Genomic DNA, 14839 nt, shown 5'->3' on the forward strand with positions numbered 1-14839 from the left:
GCCACTTCATATGCATCTTCTGTAAAGATGAATTTTATTGATACTGATTTCATTTGTTTAGTAACAGCCTACATGTATTGTTATAATTGACTGATTAAATGTAAGAATTTTACTCAAAAGATGATGGACACTTTTAGAAAAAAAAAAGGTTTTATAAAGGTAAAAATGCCCATAAAAGGTAAAATCAATTTAAATTTATTGGAAAAGATTCATTTCTATCACTGCTGTGAACTGATCACACAGAATATGAAGGATATCAAAAACTTTAGGAGCCAGCTGCCCACGGCAGTCCTTAAGATACCAGCACAATAACACACTCAGCAAAATATCGTCTAATTATCTTTATCGATAAAATCCCAGAAAATGTTGAGATAATTTTTTTGTTAGTATTGCACATCCCAAGTACTGACGCAAAAGGATTTGCAACGGTAGCTTTGTCACTTACAGTGTAGACAGCCTCAGGCTGTTGGTTTATTTCTGTTGGGGTTTTTTTTTTTGGCTAGTAGAAGTTATGAATGGCCGGTAACTTAAAAATTTAATAGCCAAATTGGCTGGTGAGTGAAAAAGTTCATTTCAATCCCTGTATATATATATATATATACACACACACACACACACACACACACACACACACACACACACACACACACACACACATGTTGGGTTTCCATGTTTTATGGGGACATCCCATAGGCGTAATGGTTTTTATACTGTACAATCTGTATGTGCTATTGCCCTACACCAACCCTACACCTAAACTTAGCCCTCACAGGAAACATGCTGCATTTTTAGATTTTCAAAAAACTTTATGCTGTATGATTTATAAGCTTGTTTCCTCATGGGGACCAAAAAATGTCCCCACAAGATTAAGATTTACTGGTATTACTATCCTTGTGGGGACATTTGGTCCCCAGGACGTGATGAATACCAGGTGCACACACACACACACACACACTGTATGTGTATATATAAATATAGATATATATATACACATACCGTATGTGCGTATACACACACACACACATACTCACGCACTGTCAAATAATCTAGTTTTTCTCTATTCTTTTTGTTCTTATTTCTGTATTTGTAATTTATGTGTAAAATGCATTTTTGCCTTTATTTAAATAATTAAACTAGTAAGCTGTTAACTAACACATTTTTTTTCTGTGCTTCAGATGCAGTTTCTGTCTGTCTTTGCAGTGTAAAAACAGCAAGAAAGAGTTTGATTGATTTAGCATAATATACTTTATAACTACCTGTAATTCTCTGCCTGGTTATTTCTATGGGTTCATGTAATGTCAATAAAAGACTTGACATTAAGAAAAATGTCCAGAAAAAAATGAGCATAGATTTCCCTGTTTCTGGCTGGAATAAAAATAAAGAACTGTACGCTCTTTCCATTAGCAAGATAAATGGCATAATATATATTATCAAAACCACATATTTACAATACCAGAACGAAAAAAAATATGTCTTTGTGTCATCTTTGTGGCATCTACATAAATGTTGCATTTGTGGTTTTCTCTCTGAATCACCTGACGCTATTAAATTATGTGAATTTTCAAGTATAAACAATCATCATGCTTTCATGAACGCCGTCCTGTTTCACAAGTCTATTCAGCTTATTTACGTGCCACGCACATCAGCGGTCTGGCTCATTGTTAGTTATTGGTGGTGCAATCGTTGCGCAACAGCGTTCTTTTCTTCTGCAATCTTTCCCAACAGCCCGTTCCCATTGCCATCACCCCGTATCTTCCTGTGCCAGGTTTCTAAGCTAAACCACTGATATCAATAACTTCGTAAGGACCAGAGGACCACAGCTAGTGTGGCCCGCACAACCCCAGAGCACTTTAAGCTTAAAGAAATAACAACGACATTGCTTTTCAATTCATACACACACTCTGCTGCAACATGAATGTCATAACCCTTATATAAGTATCTCATTTTATAATACAAAACATGCTTGGCCTTTTCCCGCACTCGAGCTCTGATTTTTTTCTCTCTTCAGACATATTCAGCACCTGGTTATTGTTAAAATAAAGTTTTTAATACAGACTTTTTGAACATATTTATCTCTCTATAGCCATTTAATCACAAATCCAATTAAAGCGGTCCTGTCTGAAAAAGCATTAGCCTGCTAAAAAGGAAGCAGGATGCACTAAACTACATATATTAGATACATTAAGACACTCCTAAGATAAAAGGCTTTAGTTCTCATCTAATTGCTTATTAAGCACTTTTGTAAAGTTACCTGAAGTAATTAGGCGAGTGCGTTTTTAAATTGCAACATGCTTGAAAGTGTTTGGATGTGTTGCTTATTAGTACACAATTTTGCATGCTGTAGTGTTTAAATGTGTGTGTGTGTTTACACCTACACCCAGGCATCCTCCATGAAGGAATTTCTGTGCCCTGAACTGCTGGAGTAAGCCGGTTAAGATATTTACAGGATTTGCATTACTGTTGACACATTTTTCTTAATCTCATTAATCTGACACCTATGTCCCTCTTTATATAAAACATAAGGAAAGGAGGTGGACACTTCACTCCACCAAGCAGAAAATCACTCCCAGAAGTCTCTATCACCTCCAATGATTCAGCAGTGTCAGGACGGAGAAGTTCCTGCTTCTCTCCTGTCAAATCCTTTGATGTAGCTTCACAGGCTCTTAAAAAACGGGGCGAGTTTAGATGCCAGTTCTGGAACTTTCTCTCCCTCAGCCGGGTACATGGACTAATGGGAGCGCAACTGCTTCCTTGCTCACAGCAGGGCAAGCTCTCTCATATCTGCTGTGCAAATTTTGATTAAAGCCCCTCAAAATAATGAAATAACCAAAATCAAAATGGAGACACATTAAAACCTCAGTCGGGGAGCGGTGCTAACGAGACCCTGAATAGTCAGTCGAGGTCTTTGGTTCTTTCTCCCGTAGTTAGGGTTCTCCCCCCTTCTCTATCCCTCTTCCCCTGAACCCCCTGTAGTGCACAGATGTGTGTGTGTATGTGTGTGTGTGTGTGTGTGTGTGTGTGTGAGTGAGAGAGAGAGAAACACAGAGGAGCTTCAAACAAACTCAAAATCAAAAACCGATCCAGACAGAGGAGCAGGTGTCATATGATGGCAAGATGGCTGCAAATGACAGAGGAGGCATAGCATTTTCTGCTGGATTCAAAGAAAAGATGAAATTAATTTACTAGAATATTAAATTATAGTAATATTTCACAATTTGTTTATACTGTATTTTCAAACAAATAAATGCAGCCTTGGTGAACATAAGAGATTATTTTAAAAACATTAACAAATAAACAAATAAATAAAATATACATGCAAAATCAAATTAAATAAACATTTACTACTACCATTATTATTATTATTATTATTATTATTATTATTATTATTATTACTGTTGTTGTTATTGTATATATATACATGCATACATGTAACATCATAAATTCAAAGAAAGAAAGAAAGAAAGAAAGAAATTTTTTGCTCTGGTGTGAAAACCGTTTGTGTGTGTGTGAGTGTGTGATTGTGTGTGTATGTCTTTCCCTCTCCTTTCATTCGCTCCCTTCGGGGGAGTGAGCAGGTGTCCAGTGACCCAGGAAGAGGTAGACACGGGTGGGCATGCGGTGAAGCGCATCCCTGGCTCAAATGTCCCCTGGAGACGGAGGACAAAATATCCCTCCTTTGTTAGCGGCCATCTCTCACTCGCCCTCACCTTTCCTTTCTCCCTATCTCTTCTTCTCTGCTGCAGTGGAACACATTGTGCTCAGGTGTTTCTCCCGACCCCTTCTCCATTACAGGATATTAAGTCCAAAGAGCGAGAGTAGGCATTGTGACTGCTCTCTATGCCGAGCCGAGAGTGTCTCTGTGCAAGCGTCTCTTTCAGTGTACTCTCTAATAGAGTTTAAAGGTGAACTTGGAAATGTGGGACCAGAATTGAGATCCTTTCACTAGAACCGTGTCTGACAGCACTACACACATCTCTTTCACTTCCACTCTCAGCTTCGGGTTGACAAATCCCACTTTTTCTCCAAATGGAATTAACCTCCATTGCGTTTGAAGTCAAAAGCCAGTGTCGCGAGGGCCAACGGCCTATACGCACAAACACAATCAAGCTCTGAGGCGACAAGCAGAAAAATCTTGAAAGCTACAAATGACTCCATCTTGAATTCGGTAGAGAGGGGAGTCAGGGAAAGAGGCCGAAAAAGCCAAACAGTGTGTCAATCATTTGGACACACTTTCTTCCATGGTTATGCCAGGCACATGTAAACAGGAAATATTTTGGTATGGCTGGAGAAAGCTTTTTTCAACATTCATGTCAAGAGGCACGACTTGACATGAATGGAAACGGTAGCTGAAGTAAATTCCAAAGATCTTGTAATGGAGAGCAGTGAAACAAACCAAGGAAAGAAAGAATATTTTCTTTTTATTTTCTCCTCATGGACTCACTAACACTGTCTGCAGCTGTCTCTTGTTAGGACATAAGCCTCAGCAACTGCAGCATATGCCACAATTCAATGAGACAATTAGGAAAAAACCCACACGCACTTATGTTACATGTTAACACTAGGAGGCATTTTAAACATCATAGGCTGTTACAAAAGATCTGTTTACTTAATTATGCTGCATTATACAAGATCTTATTTCATAGGTATCCTTCACAGTGAAGACAAGCTCAGTGAAAAAAATAAATCCAAGATGGTGGATAAATGTTGAACATAAATAAATCTAGATTTTATTGCAACAATAATAATTTAGTTCATATTTCATGCAACAATAAGAAAATATTGGTGTTTGGTGATGAGTTTTTCGGCTCAAGGTCTGCATTTAAAGTCACACCAGAGGTGTTCAGCTGGGATTAGGACTTGGCTTTCTGCAGACCAGTCAAGTTCTTCCACACTGACTGAATCAATCATTTCTTTTTGAACCGTGTCTTATACACAGAGGCACTGTCATGTTAGAATAGAAAAGGGTCCTGTTCAAACTGTTGCTATACAATTAGAAGCACACAATTCCCTAGAATATCATTATATGCTTTAACATTAAGATTTGTACTCATAGAAATTACTAAAGTAGTCAAACATGTTCATTAGAAGGGGGTGACCCAATACTTTTGGCAATATAGTGTATATATAACTTAGAAAAATGCTAACATTAAACTCAGAAACAACAAGAGTTGACTTTCTTCTCTTATTGTTTTATCAATCTGAGTTACACACACATACAGCTTCTTTCACAAATATTAACTACATTAAGTAAAGTAAATAAAGAATCCACAGAAAATGCTCTGGTCATCGGAGATATGAGAGTCACCCCACACATTCATCTCATAATGGAAGCAAATTTAACAATCCTCCACACTCAGCACTTTGCTTTCCTTAATTAAGCCAAAAGGTGTTAATGAAAGTGATTAGATAAGGTCTTCTTAAAGGTTATTTTCACACAACACCTGTTAGTCTAAGGAATATTAATAAATGAGAATAAGTGACAGGAGAGTGAGTGTGCAGGGAAGATAATGAATGATCCAGCTCTTCAATTTGCTTCATTTTCCCCCTTTCTTTCAAATTGGCTGACCTTTACCTCATTGTCAGCAGCTTCTCAATTCATTTCATTAAAAAAAAAATACAGAAAAAAGAGAGGGGGGGGACTCCCCCAATTCATTCTCAATTGGACCTGAAAAGAACAAGAAACAAATCTGAGGGATTTTAGTGTGAATAAAAATATAATCAAAAACGCATGTGAGGGCGTAATGACATATCCCCCCCCCCCGCCGAGGCCCCGCTCTGGGAGAGTGGCAGCGGAAGTGTGGCGGTGAGGCCCAGAGGAAGCCTGTCACCTGAGCATTCTTTGAACCATCACAGCTGCTTTGTGGGAATGAACGACGGTACCAAAGAAAAAGATGGAGAGAGAGAGGGAGAGAGAGATCGTCGCTTCCATCACTTCTCCAGGTTTCAAGCATGATCAAATTTGCACTTCAAACCGCTGGGGCCTGTTAACCAGCCATTGTGTGTGTTCGCTCATGCGAGTGGAGCATTCCAATGATGGCTAGGTAAGGTCTCCTAGCGCCCGACACAAAGACGGACCTTTGATTGGGCCGCTGGAGGGTCCCCTCAGGGCCGCGGAAGCAGTAGTATGGGTATAAAGAGAAAGAGTGCATGTGGATGTATTGACCTCCTTCTGCTAGTTATTGACTCTCAGGCCAGTCGTGATAAAAGTCAAAAGAGTGTGATAATGGTAATATTGTGCAAGAGAGAAGTGCATAGTAATTCCTTTCACAGGGTCCTCTATGTTAGAAAAATCCATATTAAGTTTTGGAACATGGTAGCTGATTTTCTAAGCAGTTCAAAATGGGTTTTTGAACACCCACAATTTCCCAAAAAGCAGCTTGAGCACCTTAAGCTTCACCAGACGCTTGTTTGCTGTTGGTCCAAGAGTGGCTAATGACCATCTCAGACCAGCTAGAATGCAGTCACCATGTTCCAAAACAGAGCTATCAGCTTAAGTTGGATTTTCCAGCATGGTAGAGAGAGAGTTGGAGTTTTTTTTTTTTTTTTTTTTTAATCTGTTCGATGTAGCTGAAACAAGACTAAAAGGCTGAATGCAGCTCTAGCGTGGCTCCACTCACCGTTCTCACTGTCTGATTTGTTCTCGTGCTCTGTGTCGGTCAGGGTCAGGGCTGAGTTCGAGCGGCTGGACAAGCAGGAATTGCGGCCAGACTTCACACCCCTGCCCCAGAGGTGCATGGCACGTTCCGGTGACATCACCCCCTCATTCTCAGTGTCAACGTCTGAGCCTGCGCCAACAGAGTAGCCGCGGTGGGGGAGGCCCATCTCTGCACAGAAGGCCAGGCCACGGCGTGTAGCTGGTTCACATATTCCCAGCTGCCTCAGGTTAAAGTTCTGACCTGTAAAAGAAATGCAACACACTAATTCAGCATATATTTATATACATGGTCCAATACAAACAATCTGCAGGTGCCAAATGTTAATACAAACTGGCATTGGTGAGTAATTGAACTCTACCGTTTCTAAGAATCAGTACGCGTGTGTGTTTTAATTGCTATGAAAGAATGAGTTATTTTGCTTGAATTTCACAAGTAAGCAAAGCAAATTAAAGTAAAAAAAAAAAAAAAAATATATATATATATATATATATATCAGTGTCTATGCTACATCTTTTACCATTACCATTTTTATATTCAGTGTTCAATTGTTTCAAACCCTAGAAGTATATGAATAGACACACACACATACTCACACTTCCATTCAAAAGTTTGGAGTAAGAAATACATTATTTACATTTACCTTTTATTCATTTATTACAATACATTTATTCAACAAGGATTCGTTACACTGATCAAAAGTGACATTTATAATGTTATGTTAAAATGTATTTCAAACAAATGAATTTTTAACAAAAATATTAAGCATCACTAATGGAGTAATGTCTGCTGAAAATTCAGCTTTGCCATCACAATAATTATTTAGTATAAAAAAACATTAAAATAGAAAACAGTTATTTAAAATTATAACATCAGTTCACAATTAGTTTTTGTCTGATAAATGTACATAAATGCAGCAACGGTGAACATAAGAGAGTTATTTTAAAAATATTAAATAATCTTACTGACCTCAGACTTTTGAATGGTAGTGGGTGTATATGAAAATGAATAATATATAAAAACAAATTATATAAAAAGAAATAATGATAATAATAATGAAAAAAATAGCTTTTGCACCCAGGCATATTAATCTGTATTACCTATAAATAATTGTAATTAAACCAGGGCTTGCAAACTTTCTAAATCCCTGGTAGCCCTTCGGGCAGGTACTCTTCAGATTTTGGTAGCCCGAAAATTTATTGAACTAGCCCAAATAAAATAAAGACCATAAATGTCAATCAAAAATATTTTCAATACACAAATATCAACGAATATCAAGGAAAGAGTTTTATTTGACTATTTACAAGGTATCTGCAGAATTCTTAAAAATCTATTTAAGGCTATTTGAAAAATTATTTCTTATACCATTTAACATATTTAAAACTGTCTAAGGCCTTAAAAACTCTTCAATTTAGTTGTATCAAATATAAGGACCCGTGGGAGCAATGTTCCCTCTAATGTTTTTTTCTTGCTGAGCAAAACTTTTCTCCATTTCGGTCACCTGAGCAAAAGCATTCTTTATACCAGACCTGCACAGCATGCACACAAAAAAGTGTGTAACTTTTAACTTTAATGTGCTATTTATATTTTTATTGATTTGATTTGACCCTTGATGAACTAAATTATGCAGATTTTAGGTTACCTGAGAAAGCATTCACTGCAGTTCAAAAGTTTGGATCAATTTTATTTTATTTTATTTTTTATATACTGTATTTTTGGGACCAAAAAAGAACAGAGTTTAGTGTTTAGTGTTTTCTTTCATTTTTAAAGATACTTTAAAAATGTTTAAAGAAAGTTAAACTTTATTCAGCAAGGATGTGTTAAATGGATAAAATTGATAGTAAAGACTTGTTAGAAAATGTTGAATAAATGCTGTTCTTTTAAACTTTTTATTAATCAAAGAATCAAAGAAAAAAGTAACACAGGTTCCAAAAAAAATATGAAGCAGCACAACAGTTTCAACACGGATAATAAATCAGTATATTAGAATGATTTCTGAAGGATCATGGGACACTGCTGGCGTAATGATGCTGAAAATTCAGCTTTGATCTCAGGAATAAATGCTATTTTATAGTATAGGTATTAAAATAGGAAACCAATATTAGAAATTGCAATAATATTTCACTATATCACAGTTTTTTCTGTATTTTTGAAATGAATACAGCCTTGATGCACAAGAGACTCAAAGTCAAAGACTCAAAAACAAGGTCAATAATTTATCAGGTTTATAATATAGCCCTAACATAATATATTATCAAAACTTAAGCTGAGATCTGTAAGTTAAATATTAAAACCGTGAACATATGAATTCTTCTATAGCTGTCTAAACATGGTTATGAAGTACAGTTTGTACAATACTCTTGTGTGTGACTGTACATGTTTCAGAGTTTTGTCATCCTCTGCTAGTTCCAGCACTTAATCAAGCCACTCTTCTTTAATACATGAGGACGTTTTATTTCACATGTCTTTGCGTTTGTTGTCTCTCGTGTTGAGCGCACCGCAACTATTGAAGCATTCAGTTTCTACAGCAACTCATTTGGTGCATATCGTTCTCTTTCTATGAAACCGGTTCTAACTCTGTCGTGAGATCAGCTCTATAGCGGTTTGCCCGAGCATTGCTATTCTTTCCCTTTTACTGGCGGCAGTCAATCAAATGGCGGCCGCGGCGGAAGAAGAGCGCGGTCGCGCTCGCGCTCAGCTTAGAGGGAACATTGTGTGGGAGCCCTGTATTTAAGGTAGCCTGTCGGACAGTGATACATTTTGGTAGCCCGACTGGAAAACACAATAGCCCCGGGACGTCGGGCTAGCGAGCTCTGTAAATACAATGCTAAAAAAGACAAAACATACACACACACACGGTTATAATGCAGCAACCGTTTCAAACACAGTAAGACACATTCCACATGCCCTAATTAAGCAGAAGAAACAATCAATCAAAGAGACACTAAAAAGAGCTCATTTAAAATTCTATTTTGAAGTCTGACTGCTGTTTTCTGCGATTATTTCTGCCATGTGCACTTATAGTATCAAGAGAATGACAAATAAACTAGAATTCTCTAATTCCCTGGACACTAGAAGCTCCTTTCTAACACACACAGACGCACACACCCACAGTCCACTGTCAGTATATGAGCATGAGAAAAGTGCGTTTTTTCTCACCGGAGGGACTAGGGAAAGCCTAAGAGGGCTCAATATCACTCACAGGCTGGACGTCATGGTAAGTAGTTCTCATTGTGAGTACAGAGTGGTCTCTTTCACATGTGTGTGTGTGGAGGGGGAAGCTCAGGTATGCTTTGCTGGCCTGTTCTGTGGGGTGGGAAGAGCCCATAGAGTGTTGGTAAAACACAAGCTGACAGGTAAATGGGCCTTGCTGGCATCTGGGGAGCCATTTGGGGAGTGTCGAGCAATGAAAAGATCCACAGCTCCAAAGAAAGGGGAAGAGAAAAGAAAAATAAAACTGTAAATTGATACCGCAATCTATCTTTTTTTATTTGGTTTCTCTTTTTTTTTTTTTACAATGGGAGATTGTATCAACTGACCCAAAAGCCAGACAGAAAGGAAAGCTTCTGTAAACAACTCACACACACTATACGGAAGGCAAACTAACAATGTGTGGAACAAAGAGACTATCAAGTCTCATCAGACAGTCAAATATCCGCAGACTTAGCAGTCTGTTCCCCGAACACCCACAATACACTGCACATGTGAGTCTTGATCGCTTTTTGGAACCACAATTATAAACCCAAGTTACCAGAATATATCTCTCTGCTGAAAGACTATGATGTGTATTCCAGCTCGCCTAGTGACAATACAGAAAGGAGGGGAAAAAATAGAAATATAAAAAAGAAAGAAAGAAATTCAATGAGGACAAAAATGTGGGCAAGTAAAACCCAAAGGAAACCAGTTAAAAAAACAACAAACTTAAATTGAGACAAATGTAGCACTGTTTTTTTTTTTCATTAAGTTTTTTCAAATACAGATACAAACTCAAGTATTTGAGAACGGTGGGCAGTCACTTGACTAATTGTTATCCTGTAGCATCACGCATGTTCCCTGGCAGCCCTAGTTGTGCTAAGTGAGCTTGAAAATGAGCTTGAAAAATATGTTTCACAGTGAGACTGATGATGTTTTCTATGTGCACCTTCTACATGTATTTTGGAAGGATGCAGATAAACGGCAGCAATTAGCCATGAGAGGGAACACCGCGGCAACACGTCTAAACAGCCGTTTACACGCTCTTTAAAAATGTTTTAATGAACTGACTGCAGTCTCTTGGGCTGTGCAAAGTCTCAAACTGAGAGAAAACTGCTACTGAAATAAAGGATTATTTATATCTGTGTCAACCTGGCACAGCCGGAATCACAATTTATATCTGATTTTCTGTAACCAAAACTGTCATATAATTTATTGTAAGACTTAGTTTGCACAATGAAGGTGATAGAATAATAATAATAATAAAAACAGCTCTAGCATGCTGCTGTCTTCAGTTGTCTAATCAGTAGATAATTTAGTAATTAAAATCAAATTATTTTTGCAGTGAAATGATTGAGCTTGAAGTTTGTGAATAGGTGCCGTTTCTCTCTCTCACACACACACACACACACACACACACACACACACACACACACACACACACACACACACAGTATAGACTGTAGAGGAAAAAGTGGTACAGACTAGAAGATAACTTTATCATGCCTTAGTGTGTTAGCAGTCAGACTGGTACGTTTAGCACTTTAAATCTGGATGATGATTTCAGAAATGTCTCCAGGCTGTTAATATCTGACTTCAAAGGCAAGATGACTACCACAAAAAAAGCTACACTATGAAGTCATATTAAAATATATATTTGAAAACACATATGAACAAACATGATTAGAAAATACATCTACAAATTGAACTACATTGTTGTTTTAAATAATATGTACTGCTAATTAAACTAATAATGCTAATACTACGCTGATTATGAATACAGACTATATGAAACATCACTTTTCAAGGATTAAATTACAAACACTGCATAGATTAATTGCATTTTAAATACTGACACATTCAACAAATGATTAAAAAAATTCTCAACAATTAGGAATAACTGAACAAAAAAGTGGACAATTTATACATACTAAATAATGGAGTAATCACATTTACTTCAACATAAAAATAAAGTAATGAATAATGTGCTACTGGGCTAAAATGTGTAAAATAAATGCACAACTACATTTTTGAACAAATAATAACAATTCCATATATAAGAATACATTTTTTGGAATTATTTCACTTGTGTTACATAAACAAATAAAAACAAATAAACCAAAAAAAAAAATCATAAAACAACTAACAACCAAATAAATAAATAAAAATAATCATAAAACAAAAGAAATAATAACAAAATCTACATAAATAAAATTATATACAAATCAATCAATGCAAAAATAACATTATTTATTATTTTACAGTCCATTAAATCCAAACTTAAAAATGTATCTTCACATTAGACTATGCGAAAGGACTTAGCAGCCGCTCGGACTTATAATTCATTTCCTGTTCTTTTTGTCTGGATCCAATGATTTCCAAACTCTGTATTCTGTAGAATTAGTCTGTGGAGCAGACTGAATTCCACGGAGGGAGCTTATCTGCCATGGTGATAGGTGTGCGCGGCTCCAAAAACACTGAGGCCTGAAAAACCGCAGTGCCAGAAGAAAAAAAAAAACTTTCCTCACATTTACTGAGAACCATATATATTGCGGAAATATATTGGTCTTTAAACGGATCATTTATTTAGTCGTTTGCAAGCAGATCCTCGTAAGTTTTAATGGTTACGACTCTTCAAACGACGCAGAGTAACAAATTATTTAAAACTGTTTTTAAATGCATTTAAATGCATCAAAAAATCAGCTAATTCAAATCAACTAAATTAGTTATAAATCAAATATATCATATCTACCTTGCAATTGTTAAATAGAATTTTAAAGTAGTTTATTAAATATACCTAATAATGTAAAAAAATTTAACTTCATAAAGTTTTCACATTTAAGTGACTAATTATTTTAATCTACAGAATTTCATGTTAAATCAATCACAGCAGAAAGCTGCATATTTTATTAGCTTGATGATAAAAAAAGGGAAATAAATGAAAAAGAAAAGCATTGATCCCCTGCATTAACAGGAATTAATAAGGGCTATTAACTACAGAAATAATCGGCATTCCACTGAAGTTCAATTAAAATCATATAAATTCCAAATTACCAATTAGTGTATTTGAAATTGTACAGGATAAGATAATTGAGCAATTACTGCTTTTCTGCTCAAATATTTATGAAGTGTTAATTTGAGTTTGAAAGCAATCAATGAACTGGTAATGACCTTTATGGAACTTTGTAATGGAACTGAACGGCAGCACTTCGCAGCAAGGCTACATTATTTCAGATCTCAGTAATTCCAATCTGCCATTGTTGTGTAATGGCTAATTAACAATTTTAGTTCGCCTGCCTGGTCCTTTCTACTCCACAAATTAATTATCTAGGTATTGCTGTTTGCAACGGTCTAAAGGCTAAAAAATATTTCACACGGGAGGAATTAGCTTAATGACGAACGCGGTTGCGTGCCAAGGTTAGGGCTTGAGACTGGGTTAGGTGACGTCTGCAGCAGGGTGATTATGGCGAGAGTGTTGAAGACCGTGTTGAGGCCAAAGTGCAGTCTCTCAAGAGCTCAACGGTGTCTGCACTACATCTGTGAGCGCCTTTGCTCTCTCTCTCTCTCTCGCTCTGTGATAGAGTGGGCTACCCTGCATAATGGTTGGAGGCAGGCTGCTCCTTTACCCCCTGCTGTAATCTGGTGTCACTTCCTGTGCTTTCTAAAATAAACACACTCAACAGACAGAGCCTCAAGCACTCCAGTGACTGATAACAGCTAGGCTGACCTTCAGCTTAACACAACACTTACGTTAAGGGTACACAAACACGCAACACTAACCTCTATCGCAACACAGACAAGCACGACACCTAGGGAGAAAACATTTGACCCAAATCTACATTTGTGCTAAATCCACAGCGCAAAACTCACCTTTAGCGGTGTGTATTTTGATGAAGCCTTACATTCAGAAGAACAAAAAGAAAACAACAAAGAACTCAATGAATGTGAGTGAGTTTATAAAAGCACGGCTGTGCGAATGCTTGCGGACCCTCTGTGCTCATAATTAGTAATAAAACTGTGGCCGAGCAGGGCACATTGCAAACTTCAGAACAGCGCAATAATGCTGTTTATGTTTTTTATGGTGCCATTCATTATTGCCAATGGGACACATGGGCATATGTTATAAGGGAAACTTCGGATCTGAAAATGAGAGGCTGGGTCGAGGGGTTTGGATTGCGCTAATCAGAGGAAATGTTTTATTTCTTCGCTCTGTTGACTAGACAAGTATCAGAGCGAGTTTGTGTGCATCTAATCTGTTTTGAATCTGCTTCATTTTTCAATTGAAAGTAAGTAAATGTTTTCTCAGAGAAAGCGTGCAGTCATGCCATACCAAACTTGATTTCCTCTAATTATGTGTAATTATGGTCGTACATCTCATATATTATTATTTGAATGCGATCCATCCAAAAGCGCATTCTTGTCGTATTTCTAACACGTTATTTTTCTTTTTTGTCCTCCAGTGTGCGCTTTAAAGCTGTATGACATGTGACCTCTATACTGGATGAAGTCATAATGGATTTCTGAGGGATGACAGGCGCAGGTGACTCACCTTGGTGGCTGTATTCGTCTGCCTCTCGGTGGACCATCTCTTTGACGTGGCCACCGTAGAGCAGGCGTGAGGAGTCGTGGTCGAAGGCCTTGAGCGTCTCGCTGGAGCTGTAGGACTTCTGGGTGGGCACGCGGCAGTCCTCACTGTCGCCGGATGAGCCCGTGTAGCGGCGCTCTTTCTCTCTCCTGCTCTTGGTCAGTGAGCAGTATGGCCTGCGTTCTTTCACATCCATCCTGCCCGCATGACGCGGTGAAACGCAACGCAGCAACCAATCGGAGCGCTTGCTCGTCTCAGGCTCCGCCCGACCGTGAGCTTACTGTTGTCTACCTGGAGAGCGAAAGAAGGGGCACATAGGGATTGGAAAAGAGAGGGAGGGAGAAATGGAGAGAAAGAATTAAAAAAAAGTATAAACTAGCGGTCACACAGCACTAAGCTGTAAACTTAA

General features: G+C 37.6%; 1 protein-coding gene across 1 annotated transcript in view; it reads right to left on the reverse strand.

Annotated features, from left to right (window-relative positions):
- Window positions 1-6549: 6549 nt before the first annotated feature.
- LOC306872706 (teneurin-3-like) overlaps window positions 6550-14839 on the reverse strand; it is a gene marked incomplete at its 3' end in the record, with an annotated part of 76134 nt that continues 67844 nt past the window's right edge. Inside the window, exons 3-4 of the mRNA XM_079421464.1 lie at window positions 14395-14721; window positions 6550-6896 (exon numbers count right to left, since the gene is read on the reverse strand). Of these exons, the coding sequence (XP_079277590.1) occupies window positions 6550-6896; window positions 14395-14626 (579 nt within the window). The 5' untranslated portion in view covers window positions 14627-14721. The remainder of the gene's footprint in view (window positions 6897-14394; window positions 14722-14839) is intronic.

The sequence above is a fragment of the Barbus barbus genome (assembly GCF_936440315.1).
Source record: "Barbus barbus genome assembly, chromosome: 7".
In the NCBI taxonomy this organism is placed as follows: Eukaryota; Metazoa; Chordata; class Actinopteri; order Cypriniformes; family Cyprinidae; genus Barbus; species Barbus barbus.